We start from the raw sequence: 16009 nt of genomic DNA on the forward strand, positions 1-16009 counted from the left end.
GAGAGAGAGAGAGAGAGAGAGAGAGAGAGAGAGAGACAGACAGAGCGAGAGAGAGAGAGAGAGAGGTTGAACAACAAACATGTTTGAAGTAGGAAAAACATAGAGAAGAGGAGGGAAACTCAGTCTTGTTATGAGGCGACTGGAGACGTTATGGAGAACAAACACACACAGACTCCAGCTGTAAGTCACCAGCTTCCTCTGTCACGTCCGATTGGTGTCTGTTTTTGTCTTTATTCGACTGTTCAAGAGCCTTATCAGTTGAGGACTACGTCTAATGTCAAAATACAGGAGTACTGTGGTGACTTTTTCATACACAGTACTGAATGATTAAATGTTGAACAGTAAACATGACTCTTGACTCATGCTTCTGTTTCTCACAGCACACACAACACTTGCTGCTGTCATTTACCGTGTTGTTTTCAGACTCTGTGTGTGAATATTTAATACTCTGTCCAGTAGGGGACAGCAGTGATTTAAACACGATCATCACCTCACAACACTCCTCTGATCTGACGTATGTATGTATAATATATTTTATGTATTATTTATTATAACTAGTATTTGTATTGTTATTATTCAGAAATGCATGACACAAATAGTAATATTTATTCATGTATTTAATACAAATTATATTTATTATATTATTATTTATATTAAATATTTGTAATAACTATTTATGTATTCAACAACAACAATTCTAATAAAAATACTAATAATTGTTATTATGCAAACCGATATTGCAATTATTTATTATTATTATTTATTTTATTATTTATTACATTTTAATATTATTGTTGTTATTATTATTCAAACTTGCATAACAAATAGTCATATTTATTTATGATTTAATAATAATAATAATAATAATAATTATTATTATTTATAATTAAATGTATTTAATAATAACAAATATTATTATTATTCAAACCTTTATAACATTATTTATTTATGCGTTAATGCTTTTTACGTATAATTTTATGTTTTATTAAAATTAATAGTTATTAATATTTTTGCTATTATTATTCAAACTTGCATGACACAAGTAGTAATATTTATGTACTTATTATAATAAGAGTAAGAATATAGTAATTGTTCTTGTTATTATTTGTGTGATTATGATGATGAGATGATGATTATTATTTATCAACAAAAATAATGATATCTATTTATATTATTCAACAACAATAATGTATTATTAATATTGGTATTCATGCCTGTATGACAATTGATTTTTATATATTTTTTTATTCATGTATTATTTGTTTAATAATTAAGAATTGTATTAAAATAATAATAATAACAATGTTATAAAAACATTATGTTTTGGACTGAGTCAGAGTATCTGACTGTCTGCATGTGTGACTCATATTTACAGGATACACAAAAACAAGCGTCCCATTGTAATATGAACTGACTTCTATTGCAACCGTGGTTTTCTTACATATATTTGCCAAAGTATGTTTATTGTTACAACTGTAAAGCTTTGCGATAAACACAGCTGTCATCAAAACAATATTTCAGAAAGCCTTTGTTACAGGGTGTCACACAGGAGGCGTTCCTGCACACGTCTGTGCTTTTTTACAGCTGTTTTTTGTAGGTAAATGACACCGGTTATGAGTCTGTAAGATTTTTTAAAAGAAATGTATGCTTTTATTCAGCAAAGATGAATAATAAATCAATCACGTCATAGACATTTATATGTTTTAAATAGTTTAAATGTTAAATATCTTTAAAAAAAATTAACTTAAATGATTTTAGCAAATGGCTGCAATATAACAAAGAGTGAAAAATTTAAGGGGGTCTGAATACTTTCCGTACCCACTGTATGTTTAATTAAAAATGACTAAAAACACATCTGTTCCATCTTTATTTGACCCTCTAACTCTAGCACTTTCTATTCTATTTAATTCTACTTTATCTATTTATCTTCTTTTTTTATTTAAAAAAAACACTAGCTTTCAATTTTTTTTTTATTCTATCTACTTGTGTGTGTGTATAAAATACCTTGCTATAGGGATGCACCAATACCACTTTTTCCTGTAATCGCCCGATACCGATACTTTTATTTTTGGTACTTGCCGATACCGAGTACCGATACCAATATTTTTATTGCATTTGTAAATTGTATGCCCATTAAAATTTATTTTACACGTTTTTGTTACTTTCACTGTTAGTTTTTTTGCTCTATGGTACATCATCTTTAATTTAATAGCATTAGAGCTGCTCCATTGCAGCGGCTCAGTACTGTAATCACGTGCTTTGCTGTAATAATGCAGGGAATCACTCGTTATAAATCTCCTAATTGTGATATTTTCAGAAATAGAAGTCGTGTTTTTTCATCTGAAACGTGCTGCGATTTATATTCCAAAGCCACTCCTATAAATAATGCAGAAACACTCATGAAGCAAGCAAAACACGCGCAACGCCTGCACGTATTTGTAATGGCGCAGAATGAGAGGGACAAGTCGTACAGCCTAGCGCATTTCACACAGGCTGCTAGATTCACTTTCGCCAGAAAGTCGTGTATGCCTATGGCAGGGGCGTGTCTACGTGGTGGCCAGGGGTGGCACCGGCCTCCCTGAAATTTGGCTGGCCACCCCAGGTGCCCCCCTTACCAGATGTCTTGCCATAGGCTTGTTTTTAGTAAATTTCAAAGTTTAGGCGGCTTCTATAGTGTGATCTTAATGACAATGTCGAGAGCGCATAATGTTACGCGATCCATGTGCGCGAGGACGAATCTCTCCACTCCCAAGCGGATTTCCTTCACTCACACAAAACTGGACGTGTGCTTTTAAAATGCGTCGCCCCCCCCCCCCCCCCCCCGGCCACCCTCTTTTGAGCCAGTGCCCACGACTGGCCCCCCCATTTAAAATGCTCTAGACACGCCCCTGGCCTACGGTTGAAAATAAATTGTTTCTAGTGAATGCCCCTACAAATGGTCTTATTTTTACGATTTAATTTTAATCCAAATGATGCGTGTGCTAAGTGAGTGAACATCAAAGATCACACAACAGAAGTGCGCTCTCTCTCTCTCTCTCTCTCTCTAGCTCTCTCTCTCTCTCTACCGTTAAGTAACTTGTGCATTGTTTTACTTACTTGTTTTTGACATATCCAACCGAACTACAAGCTTTCTAGTGATGTCTATGAGAAAGATATATTCACTCGACAAGCTCACGCATCTGAACCGCCGCGCGCTCAATCCACTCAGCGTGCTTTGCTTATCAGCTGGCGCACATCAGCTATACAGGCGTTAATACTGAATGTTTAACATTATATTCATTGCATACATATACTTCGTAGTAGACATCCTTAACTCCATTCTGCTGTCTGTTGTTCTGTTGTAGGTGTTTCTTTGTCTGAATATGGAGCTTATCACATGTTGTGTGGTATTGGTGTTTGGTATCGGGGCATTTTAACAAGTACGAGTACATGAGCTCAGTATCGGGCCCGATACCAGTATCGGTATCGGTGCATCCCTACTTGTCATTTGCACTTACATATTGTTGCTCTTTTGTTAGTTTTAATTGCTTCTGTTGTCCTTGTGCTTTGGATAAATGCGTCTGCTAAGTGACTAAATGTAATTGTAAGAATGTAAATGTAATTGGACAAATTAAAACACAAAAACACTGTTAATTCATGTATTCAAATGTGGTTAATCATTATGCATATTTGAATATGAAAATGTTATTGCATTTTAAAACTTGAATTAAATGAACAGTTTTAAATATGTTGGTTAATTTGTCCACTTAAAAGTGTTTTATTTCCGTTTATATGTTTGCATAATTAAATAGATCACTTCTTCCTTCACTTTTATTTTTAAGTGTCACTACTCTTAAGGAACTGTAAAGTGCTCGGATCCTGATTCTGCTGAGGAAGACGTCTCGGTGTAGTTTGCTGAATCACGTCACCTGACTGTCTGTGTTTGTCTTCTCAGGGTATTGTGTTGCTAAATGGAGTCTGAGCAGCTGTTCAACAAAGGCTACGGCAGAAACAGCTACAACAGCATCACCAGCGCCAGCAGCGACGAAGAGCTCCTCGATGGTGCCGGCGTCATCATGGACTTCCACACCACGGAGGACGACAACCTGCTCGACGGGGACGCGTCTCCAGGTACAGCAGGCCCACATCTGATGCTCCTGAGCCTGCTCCTCACTTACGAGCCTTAATTATGATTTGAGGTGCTTTCAAGTGGTTTGCTGCCTTTTAGCACTAATACGCATTTTTGCGCTAATACAAGAACCCCTTTGACCGAAAATATTCCCTTGATGTACTTCCTGAGATTTTACATTGATATTTTAATAATTTAACAACACATTCACATTTTCGTGATTGTTCTTTGATGTTGGTTAATGGTCACATGACATGCAGGTAAACAAAAAAATATATTTAATTTTTTTAATAAGTAATGTTTAGTAATATTTAATACATTGAATATAATGAATATTTTTATATTAATATATTTATATATTTTTAAAAAAATGCTAAATCTACAATAAGATTACATTAGTTAACTGCATAAGTTAACATGAACTAACAATGAAGAATGCAGGTAAACAAAGAAATGAATATTTTTTTATTATATTCAGTATTTAGTCATATTCAATAATAATACATATTAAATAGAATTATTATATTTGTAATGTTTTTATATGAATATTTGTAATTTGTCAATATTTTATATTTATAAAATACATTTAATTAATTAATTTGTACATGTATTATTATTTTTTTATGTAAAATATATATTTTTAATATTTAACATTTTTATAATTTTGTAAGAGTTTTAGCTTAATTGTTTTAATTTTTTTTATATTTATTTATATTTTCAGTTTTATGATTTATTTAATTGTCATTTCAAGTCAAATCACCTTTATTTCTATAGCACTTTATTCAATACAGACTGTTCCAAAGCGGCTTTACTGTGATAAACAAGACAATCGCGATTCATCGATGTATAAGACAAATCTAATAAACTCTAATAAGACAAATGTAGACAGTCATTATTCGGTTGAAATCAGATTATTGTTGATTCAGTTCAGTTCAATAACTATAAAGTCATTGGCTTTCTCTCATCTACTCACAAATCCCAGTTTGGGAAACCCTAATGAAAAAAATATCACCGCATATTGTAATCGTTCATCAAAATGTAATAACCAGCTGTGCCTCTGAAACGACTCGTTTTTAAGCCCCTCCTCTCTGGCCGTCTGCCTTCATGATCCAGTCATTTTTTTTTCATGTTAAATATTCTGTTTCACCCCATATTGAAAGTTAATGGAACGCAAATGCAGTTTCATAATAAACCAGATGAGTAAAGTTTGAGATCAAACTTTGAAGTTGGCTCGAAAAAGCCTAGCATTTGAAGCAGTTGTAAAAGCTAGCATTATTTAACACATTGTTAACAAGACTTAACATGTTTGCTAGCATTTTTTGCATGTTTTAAGCATGTTTTACCATGATTAGCATGTTGCTAACATGTTTCTGACATGATTATCATGCTGTTAACATGTTTCTAGTAGGATTAGCATGTTGCTAGCATGTTTCTAAGATTGTTAACATGTGACTAACATGTTTCTATCATGATTAGCATATTGCTAGCATAATGATAACATGTCTTTACCATGATTAGCATGTTGATAACATGTTTCTAACATGATTAGCATGTTGCTAGTATGTTGCTACCATGTTTTAGCATGTTGCTAGCTTGTTTTAGCATTATTAACATGTTGTTACCATGATTACCATGTTGTTAGCATTATGCTAGCATGTTTTAACACAAGAAGCATGTTGTTACCATGTTTCTATCATGATTAAAATGTTTGTAACATGTTTCTAACATAATTAACATTGCTAGCATGTTGCTAACATGTTTCCAGCATATTTCTAACATGATTAGTATGTTGCTAGCATGTTTCTATCATAAGCATGTTTTTAACGTTGCCAGCTTGTTTCTAGCATGATTAGCATGTTTCTAACATGTTTCTAACATAATTATCATGTTGTTAGCATGCTGCTAGCATGTTTCTAACATGATTAACATGTTGCTAGCATGCTGTTAGCATGTTTTATCATGATTAACATGTTGTTAGCACATTGTTAACATGGTCCTAGCACGTTGCTGGCATGTTCTTAGCATGTTCCTAGCATGTTTTACCATGATCAGCATGTTTTTGACATATTTCTAGCATTATTCACATTTTTAACATGTTTCTAACATAATGTGTTGCTTACATGTTACCAGCATGTTTCTAACATGATTAGCATGTTGCTAGTATGTTGTTATCATTTTTTTTAGCATGATTAGCATGTTGTTAACATATTGTTAACATGTTCTTAGCATGTTGTTAGCATATTGCTAGCATGATTAGCATGTTTCTAGCATGATTAACATTTTTCTATCATGATTTAACATATTTTGCTAACATGAATGAAAAAACAAATCCAGCTAAAAACCAAGTAAAACATGCTTATTTAGGGGAAAAACACTTAAAACCAGCTAAAACCAACAGGTTCAGTGAAAATCCAGCTGAAAAAACAGTTAAAACCAGCTGATTTAGCTGAATATCCAAAACCAGATCATTTAGCAAAAGCAGTTAAAAATAGCTGATTTATCTATAAACCAGCTCAAACCAGCCTAGGCTGGTTGTCTAGTCTTAGCTGGTTTAAGATGAAAATAGCTGGTTTAAGGTGTGTTAGACTTTTAGCAGGTCTCCCAGCTTGACCAGCTAAAAAGGCCAGCTAAAGCAGCCTACCAGCTTAGGCTGGTTTTAGCTCATTGTACAAAAGTTTTTATTTCTTTGGTGGTCTTGATAGTCTGGTTTAGGAAAACCCGTAAGGCGGATCAGTTATAAAAGATATAGCAACCCGAGTCAGACCAGTCTGAAGTCTGCAAACTTTAGGAGGAGATACTTTTTCAAATGTAGTCTCAGAAGAAGAAGAGGCTTAAATAGCAGATCAGTAAGTTGGGTTTCTCAAGCAAAGCTGAATGTTGTCTGCAGCAGTGTGTCCAGCGTGACAGTATGTGAAATGCTGCGTGAATGAACCACTGCTCAGGTTGAGCTCACCAAAGCTGCATTTATTTGATCAAAAATACAGTTAAAATCTGTAAAGTTGTGAAATATTATTAACATTAACATTACACGTTAATTTGTTCATGTCCCGTTTATACACATTTGACAGTAAAGCACTGAGCTTGAGTTGGGAAGCATACAAAATGTACTTTTATTAACGACAGTAACGAGTGCAAAATCTAATTTTATATAGAAAATGTATATATTCTACTCTTATTAAATGTACCATTATTCTTCTATAGTACTATACTGAACTGACCGACAACTTCAGCGATTATAAAAGGAACGCTCTTTGTGTGTGATTCAGTCGCAAACCGAAGATTTCTAGCATTATTCACATTTTTAACATGTTTCTAACATAATGTGTTGCTTACATGTTACCAGCATGTTTCTAACATGATTAGCATGTTGCTAGTATGTTGTTATCATTTTTTTTAGCATGATTAGCATGTTGTTAACATATTGTTAACATGTTCTTAGCATGTTGTTAGCATATTGCTAGCATGATTAGCATGTTTCTAGCATGATTAACATTTTTCTATCATGATTTAACATATTTTGCTAACATGAATGAAAAAACAAATCCAGCTAAAAACCAAGTAAAACATGCTTATTTAGGGGAAAAACACTTAAAACCAGCTAAAACCAACAGGTTCAGTGAAAATCCAGCTGAAAAAACAGTTAAAACCAGCTGATTTAGCTGAATATCCAAAACCAGATCATTTAGCAAAAGCAGTTAAAAATAGCTGATTTATCTATAAACCAGCTCAAACCAGCCTAGGCTGGTTGTCTAGTCTTAGCTGGTTTAAGATGAAAATAGCTGGTTTAAGGTGTGTTAGACTTTTAGCAGGTCTCCCAGCTTGACCAGCTAAAAAGGCCAGCTAAAGCAGCCTACCAGCTTAGGCTGGTTTTAGCTCATTGTACAAAAGTTTTTATTTCTTTGGTGGTCTTGATAGTCTGGTTTAGGAAAACCCGTAAGGCGGATCAGTTATAAAAGATATAGCAACCCGAGTCAGACCAGTCTGAAGTCTGCAAACTTTAGGAGGAGATACTTTTTCAAATGTAGTCTCAGAAGAAGAAGAGGCTTAAATAGCAGATCAGTAAGTTGGGTTTCTCAAGCAAAGCTGAATGTTGTCTGCAGCAGTGTGTCCAGCGTGACAGTATGTGAAATGCTGCGTGAATGAACCACTGCTCAGGTTGAGCTCACCAAAGCTGCATTTATTTGATCAAAAATACAGTTAAAATCTGTAAAGTTGTGAAATATTATTAACATTAACATTACACGTTAATTTGTTCATGTCCCGTTTATACACATTTGACAGTAAAGCACTGAGCTTGAGTTGGGAAGCATACAGAATGTACTTTTATTAACGACAGTAACGAGTGCAAAATCTAATTTTATATAGAAAATGTATATATTCTACTCTTATTAAATGTACCATTATTCTTCTATAGTACTATACTGAACTGACCGACAACTTCAGCGATTATAAAAGGAACGCTCTTTGTGTGTGATTCAGTCGCAAACCGAAGAAAAGTTAGTTTTTCAAGGCACTTTGTGACTTTTCTTACTTCATATGAAAACATATGAAGGATTTCTTGATGATTTGATATTTTATAATAGTGATTTTATGATGTCAAAATATAAAGCCAGAAGTGGAAATGAATGACTAATCAGCCATTAAGTGCTCCTCTGCTGCCATCGACTGGTTACAGTGATAATTTGATGTCTGTTTTTTTTATTTTACAGAAGTGTTTGTTTACCACAAAGCATATTTTGCTCATTCCATTAAAAATAACATTCAAATTGGATCATTTTTAGAGCTTCCAAGTGCTAGTCGAAAAATCTTGTCACACCGGCAGAAAAAATGGTCGCAGTCTGGAGCCCTGATTTCTTTCAGACGGTAGTGCACTGGGGTCACTTTTCTGAATTTGCATTGACTCGTTGGACACAAACGCACTGCTGTTGGGTTTCTCACAGAGCTTCTTCTGTGAGTGTGTCATTATTATCGCAGTGGGATGAAAACATGCCTAAAACAAGAGTGTTTTTCAGTTTGCTGTTGCAGGCCGAGGTCATAAGAGTGCGTTTGTTGCATGAGATCTGAGTTGGGTTGCTCATTATTCATGAGCCTCTCAGCAGCGGCCGGACCGGCAGACCTTTGTTCGCTGGATCCCACACAACAAGAGCTTTTGTGTCTGTGCAACAGCGAGGTGTCGCCTTTCAGTGTCGTTCAACAATCTCTGCCCCATCAGACTCTCTGGCCGCCCGCTCCCTGGAAACGTACCCGTCCGACACGGGTCTGCGCCGAGGGAACGTTTGAGACGCAACCAGAGAGCGCTGCTCTGCTGAAGGATGGGAAACCAGGTGGAATTGACGTGATGTAACTAGCTAGTCCGACCGGAAACATCCGAGTAAAATATGTCTTGGCTTAAAAGAAAGGAATGACACATGGGAACCAGTTGGGCTGCCCTGTCAGCATGAAGGCGGTGTTTCAGGAAGTTCAGACTGACTTGCACAGGTTGCGTGTAGCGACGTGTCAGCGTCGGGTGACCGGGGTCGCTGATGTAATGTGAAGCTGAAAGCACCAACGGACTGAGACTATGATTGCTGCTTTGATTTAAACACCATGGTAAAAGCCGATGGCTGACCACATGATCACATGCTCCAGAGCGGTTACCTGGCAACAGCAGGATTATTGCTAAAGGTAAATGGAGATTTGTGTGGTGTGTGTGTGTGTGTGTGTTTGGTCACGTCTAGCGTGTGCGACTGATTCTTGCTCTGTGCTAGATACTGGAGTGAATCTCTGAGATTATTTGGAGGCGGTCTGCTTCGTTGGGCACTGAAATAAGGCGCCAGGTGCTTTGTGTGTCACAGGTGGCAGTGAACAGATGTAGCTGGTGAGTGTATTTAATGATCGACTTCAGCTATGCTCAGCAGGAAAGTACTGTTCCTTCCTGAATCAAAGTCCAAAATGTGCAAAACCATAACTTTGAAATTCTTATATATATATATTTAAAACCTAACCTCTAATTAATTAGTTATATGTATAGAATTATATATATATAATGAATGTATTTTATAATAACTAATATAGTACTATTATAAATAATACAAAATAAAATTTATAGCCAAGTATATATTAAATATAATGATTGCATAATCATTTTAATTATACAATTAGTACTTATATAAATATGTATTATTATCAATAATAAATAAAATGTTTATATGTATTAAATCATTATAATTAATAGCTAAAGTATAACATATATATGTATATTTATTAAAAAAATTAATATAATAATTTGCATGATTAAGTATATGTATATATTTAATTATATGTCATATTTATATTAGTAATAATAATATACAATCATTTTAATAAAAAAATGTAAATGACTGGAAAAGCCATGCGCATTCAGAGGTCAAAATGGTTTGCATTGGTCTATAATATACACAGGCGGCGAATGACATTTGAAGACATCGTAGCGTCGTTTCGGCGTAGCGCGCAGAACGCGACGTGCGACGCGCGACGCGCTGGCGTCATCGGCTGCGGCAGTGACGCAATGACGCTGTTGTTCCCGAGCGCAGCGCTGCTGATCATGGCCTCCGCCGCCGCTCGAGCTCGCCTGTGATCCGCGGATGGAGGAGGAGGACTCCGCAGACCCGTATCTGCCGTATGACGGCGGAGGGGACGCGATCCCCCTGCAGGAGCTCAGCGGCAGAGGTACGGCGTTATTCAGTCATGCGTGTTGTCAATGTCACTGATGCTTTGAGTGTGTTTGTGTGACACACACTGATCGGTGTGTGTTGCGTCGCACTCGCGCTCATCACAGACGGGATGCATCTGCAGCACACACACAGTGAGACAACACGCATCCATTGGCATGCATGCAGTGCGTCAATCCTTGTGGCATGTGTTTTGTGCATGCATATGTGTGGCTTGCACTTGCTCTTGCTCTTGCTCTTGCTTAGCTCAGCTCTGCTGTCGGCCCGAAATCAGCCAAATCATGATCTGCTTTTAATCAGCTGAGGTCCTCGGGTTTGATCAACTCAGTATGAACACCGTGTGTCGTGTAGTTTTGCTGTCGAGGTTAATGTTGCGTTCTGGAAACGTTTTTCTTTCTTGAAACGAAATAAACATTGACTGACATGGAATTATATATATATATATATATATATATATAAAACAGAATTTTTAAAAATTAGCGGAAGAGTTGAGCTTCATATGAAATCCTACATGATTCAGCAACAGATGGAGTGATTGTTACGTCAGAGTCTTCTGATTATGAACAGTCTCCCTCTCGCAGTAATACATTTTAAGCGCTTTTTCTTACTAAGCTGTCACACAAATGGGGTTTGTTTGCTATTAGTAATAGTAATAATAATAGTAAATGTGTGTATAGTTGTTAAATAAAATAATTATATAATAATACATATATGTTTTATTACATATATATATTTCACAGTGCGGCTCATTTCAGTAGCTCACACAGCAGGTAGGAAAATATATATTTCAATACTGTCTCTCGCAGTTATAAGGGGCATATATAGAGGCATTGAAACTGCTTTCGAATTGCGATCGCACGTGATCTGTGTAAATTACAGCGGCAGTACTTACCACACATTTGACAAGATCAGATGCTTGTCAGTAGGGCGATTTTTCGATTAATCGTTTTTTTAAATGACGTCGATTTGATATCGATTGTCAAAAGCCGCGAATCGATCTTTTCCGGGATTTATTTCAGCACACATTTAAAACAAGATCTGATTAACGTGAGTCTTATTAGTCTTCTCCACTAGATGCCACCCTTATTTACCTTGCGCCAGTGGCGGGCCGTGCATTTTACGCCTTCAGTGGCGTCCTACATGAATGAATCCATCTCTTCATACCATCATAATGATGCCATGGCTGTAGAAACCATAAATATTACACAGTAATGCAGTATAACAGGGCACTACATAACAGACAGGTATCTTATGTAGCGAGAATGAATGGCATTACTAAAGAAAGAAACCCAATTAACAAGCTGAAGCATTAACCTAACAAAATGACACGCATACAGTCCATCCGATGTTCTTACAGACATTTATTCACCCAAACGCATTTATACCTTACAGATAGCATTGGTATAAAACAAAAAAGGTGATTACATGTGTTTTAAAGTTGACCTAACAATTTAATGTTCTCTTACTGCTTTATTTCGTCTTCACGAGTCTCCCCGCCGGTCTGCCAGCGCACTGTGGGAGGAAAATACTGGTTAGCACAGCTTTACTAGGAAAGTGAGCAAGTAACATTAAAATAATTCATACAAGACGATGAAGAAAAGTGTATAGATGTGTTTTAACGTACCTCTGTGACTCTCATCTCCCCGTTGGTCTGCCTCTGCCAGCGGCACTGCACCTGGAGGAAAAGAACGGTTAATACAGCTCCACTCGGGGAACTGAGATATTCTTACGAAAACTTAAACCTGGCTTTATATCGCGCAAATAACATCAGCATACAACGCATCAAGCGATAAAAGAGTCAAAAATGATTCAAAAATTAACCTACCATACTCTAGTGGTTTTTCATCTTCACGAGTCTTTCACAGAGCCGATGCCGAGGAGGTGTGTGGTCGTTTTTCGCAGTCATTAGGACTACTGTTTTTAGATTGACTAAATATAGTAGGCAGGCTCAATGTTGAGCTCTGCTCTGATTGGCTGTTTCACAGTGCGGCTCAATGTTGAGCTCTGCTCTGATTGGCTGTTTCACAGTGCGGCTCAATGTTGAGCTCTGCTCTGATTGGCTGTTTCACAGTGCGGCTCATTTCAGTAGCTCACACAGCAGGTAGGAAAATATATATTTCAATACTGTCTCTCGCAGTTATAAGGGGCATATATAGAGGCATTGAAACTGCTTTCGAATTGCGATCGCACGTGATCTGTGTAAATTACAGCGGCAGTACTTACCACACATTTGACAAGATCAGATGCTTGTCAGTAGGGCGATTTTTCGATTAATCGTTTTTTTAAATGACGTCGATTTGATATCGATTGTCAAAAGCCGCGAATCGATCTTTTCCGGGATTTATTTCAGCACACATTTAAAACAAGATCTGATTAACGTGAGTCTTATTAGTCTTCTCCACTAGATGCCACCCTTATTTACCTTGCGCCAGTGGCGGGCCGTGCATTTTACGCCTTCAGTGGCGTCCTACATGAATGAATCCATCTCTTCATACCATCATAATGATGCCATGGCTGTAGAAACCATAAATATTACACAGTAATGCAGTATAACAGGGCACTACATAACAGACAGGTATCTTATGTAGCGAGAATGAATGGCATTACTAAAGAAAGAAACCCAATTAACAAGCTGAAGCATTAACCTAACAAAATGACACGCATACAGTCCATCCGATGTTCTTACAGACATTTATTCACCCAAACGCATTTATACCTTACAGATAGCATTGGTATAAAACAAAAAAGGTGATTACATGTGTTTTAAAGTTGACCTAACAATTTAATGTTCTCTTACTGCTTTATTTCGTCTTCACGAGTCTCCCCGCCGGTCTGCCAGCGCACTGTGGGAGGAAAATACTGGTTAGCACAGCTTTACTAGGAAAGTGAGCAAGTAACATTAAAATAATTCATACAAGACGATGAAGAAAAGTGTATAGATGTGTTTTAACGTACCTCTGTGACTCCAGTAGAGCAGTTATGGAGTTCAGATATTGTTTCAACAAAGTTGCAAGCCTTATACATAAATGTAAAGTAAAAAATCTAAGTTAAGAATGAGCAGGGAGAAGAAACTGAGAGGGAGTGCGGGGAGACTGTTAAAGTTAGTAAAGATTCATATTGGAATCTGAAGCGGCACATTGCTAGAAAGCACGAGGATGTGCTACGCAAACATGGTGCAGCAAAAGGTGAGCTAGTTACGTACCATAATAAATGAATAAATAGGTAGGCTAAGGTTATATTCGGTTGTACGGAGTCCAGATCATGACATGCAGACAAAATCAAGACCACGAATTTAGAATAGGCTAGTTTTCTTTTATGCTAGGATTACATTATGGCCACTAATTAAGAATTAATTTTTTCGTTTAGTCTAATTTATGACCACAAATTAAGTATTCGTTCTCTTGTTTAGGCCTAGCTGCGACGAATTCATTCGTCCGTTAATTCGTTCGTTCCCTAGTTTTAGTAGGCCTAAATCGTGGAACGAATTATTATAATTCATAATTACTTATTAAAATCATTATTGCTTAAAATTAATAATAATAAATTAATTTAAAAAATAATAAAACCTGCTGATGTCGTAGAAACGAATTGTTAATTCGAATTATATTCGGAGCTCCGTAGTTATTAAATAATCTCAGTTAAACTGTAGACCTAAGCTAACACACAGCTGTATATAGGCCTAAATACAGAACTACAGAGTACAGAAGATATTAGCCTACACCACTTGGATTTTGAAAAAACCAGTGCTGGATCCCTCCCTCAACTAGCCAAGGTCGCCCGCAAAATCTTCAGCATCCCCAGTGGTTCTTCCAGCGCTGAGCGAGTGTTTTCGGGCCCACGAATGCTGAAGCCTGACACTTTGTCCAAGCTAATGTTTCTTAAAGTAAGTCAAATGCTCATGAAGTGACTCTCAGAGCAGTTCTGGAGATGTTGTTCATGTATTTATGTCCTCATTAGTGTGCGTGCATCGGGCGGAACTCCGCTGTGTGTGATTTTCATATCAATGGCATATTCGCCGATACCAATATATCGGCAACAGGCTCATATCGGCCGATAATATCGGCAAACGATATATCAGTCGGGCTCTAGTATATACAAATGTTGAGGGCGTAACTATTAGTGATCCCGACTGTAACGTCACAGTCGGTGTTATGTTCTGATTCGCCTATTTTTTTAGTGGTCTTTTCCATGCACGAGATTTACATAAGAAGGAGGAAACAATGGTGTTTGAGGCTCACGGTACGCCATTTCCATGTACAGAACTGTTATTATTCAACTATGCCAAGGTAAATACAGTTTTCCATTCTATGGCACCTTTAATACATATATTTTAATATAATTTCTTAAGTACATATAAATATTTGTATTATTATAATAAATATTATGTAAGTACTAATGGTTTATTAATAATAATAATAATATCATTAATTAAAAAAAAAAAATTAAGCAGCAATCACAAAATGACTGGAAAAGCCATCATCTTTCATTGGTTTAAAAATGTTGAAAAGTTGTCTATATTATACAAAGGTTTTGTTTTCTGCTTTCATGTAAAATCTAGGCTGAAATAGATTTATCAGTGTATTTTTCATAGAAAGTAAGACTTTGGTTGCTTTTTTTCAGCAATTTTGCTGATGATGACAGTTTATTTTGCATTTTTGTATATATATATAATGTTTAAACTAGAGGTCGACCGATAGTGGATTTTGTCAATACCAATAGCTAGGTTGGACCACACTGGCCGATACCGATTAATTAACCGATAGTTTTAAAATTGATACTGAACAAAAACTAAAATAGTGCTTTATTAACAAAAACAGTACTGAACCATATTAGTAGTAGTAGTAAAAATAATAATAATAGTAATAGTAAATGTTGAAATTAACACTCTAACAAGGATCAGTACTTACACAGCTTTCATTAATCGTAATGCTACAAATGGACTCTTATTTTAAAGTGTTACCATTTCATTTAAACTGTCATGCTTAAAGATGCACATCTTTAAATATATACACAAAGGCTATAGCGTTAAAATTATATGCATATGGATATTGTATGTATACTCTCACACTTTAACTGCTTCTATTCTTGAACACTTGATGATTATCTAATCAAAATAAAAGCGCAGCGCTGAGTTTAGGAGAACTCACCGGTATCACACACACTCCGAACGCGTCGCGTTCAACTCGAGCAGTGGTCTAAAACAGTTTATTTA

The 16009-nt window shown here is 36.1% G+C and overlaps 1 protein-coding gene across 1 annotated transcript in view; it reads left to right on the forward strand.

Moving 5' to 3' along the window:
* clcn3 (chloride channel 3) overlaps window positions 1-16009 on the forward strand; it is a 56472-nt gene that overhangs the window by 11508 nt on the left and 28955 nt on the right. Inside the window, exon 2 of the mRNA XM_016236072.1 lies at window positions 3935-4110. Within this exon, the coding sequence (XP_016091558.1) occupies window positions 3951-4110 (160 nt within the window). The 5' untranslated portion in view covers window positions 3935-3950. The remainder of the gene's footprint in view (window positions 1-3934; window positions 4111-16009) is intronic.

The sequence above is a fragment of the Sinocyclocheilus grahami genome, unplaced genomic scaffold (assembly GCF_001515645.1).
Source record: "Sinocyclocheilus grahami isolate Dianchi unplaced genomic scaffold, SAMN03320097.WGS_v1.1 scaffold481.1, whole genome shotgun sequence".
In the NCBI taxonomy this organism is placed as follows: Eukaryota; Metazoa; Chordata; class Actinopteri; order Cypriniformes; family Cyprinidae; genus Sinocyclocheilus; species Sinocyclocheilus grahami.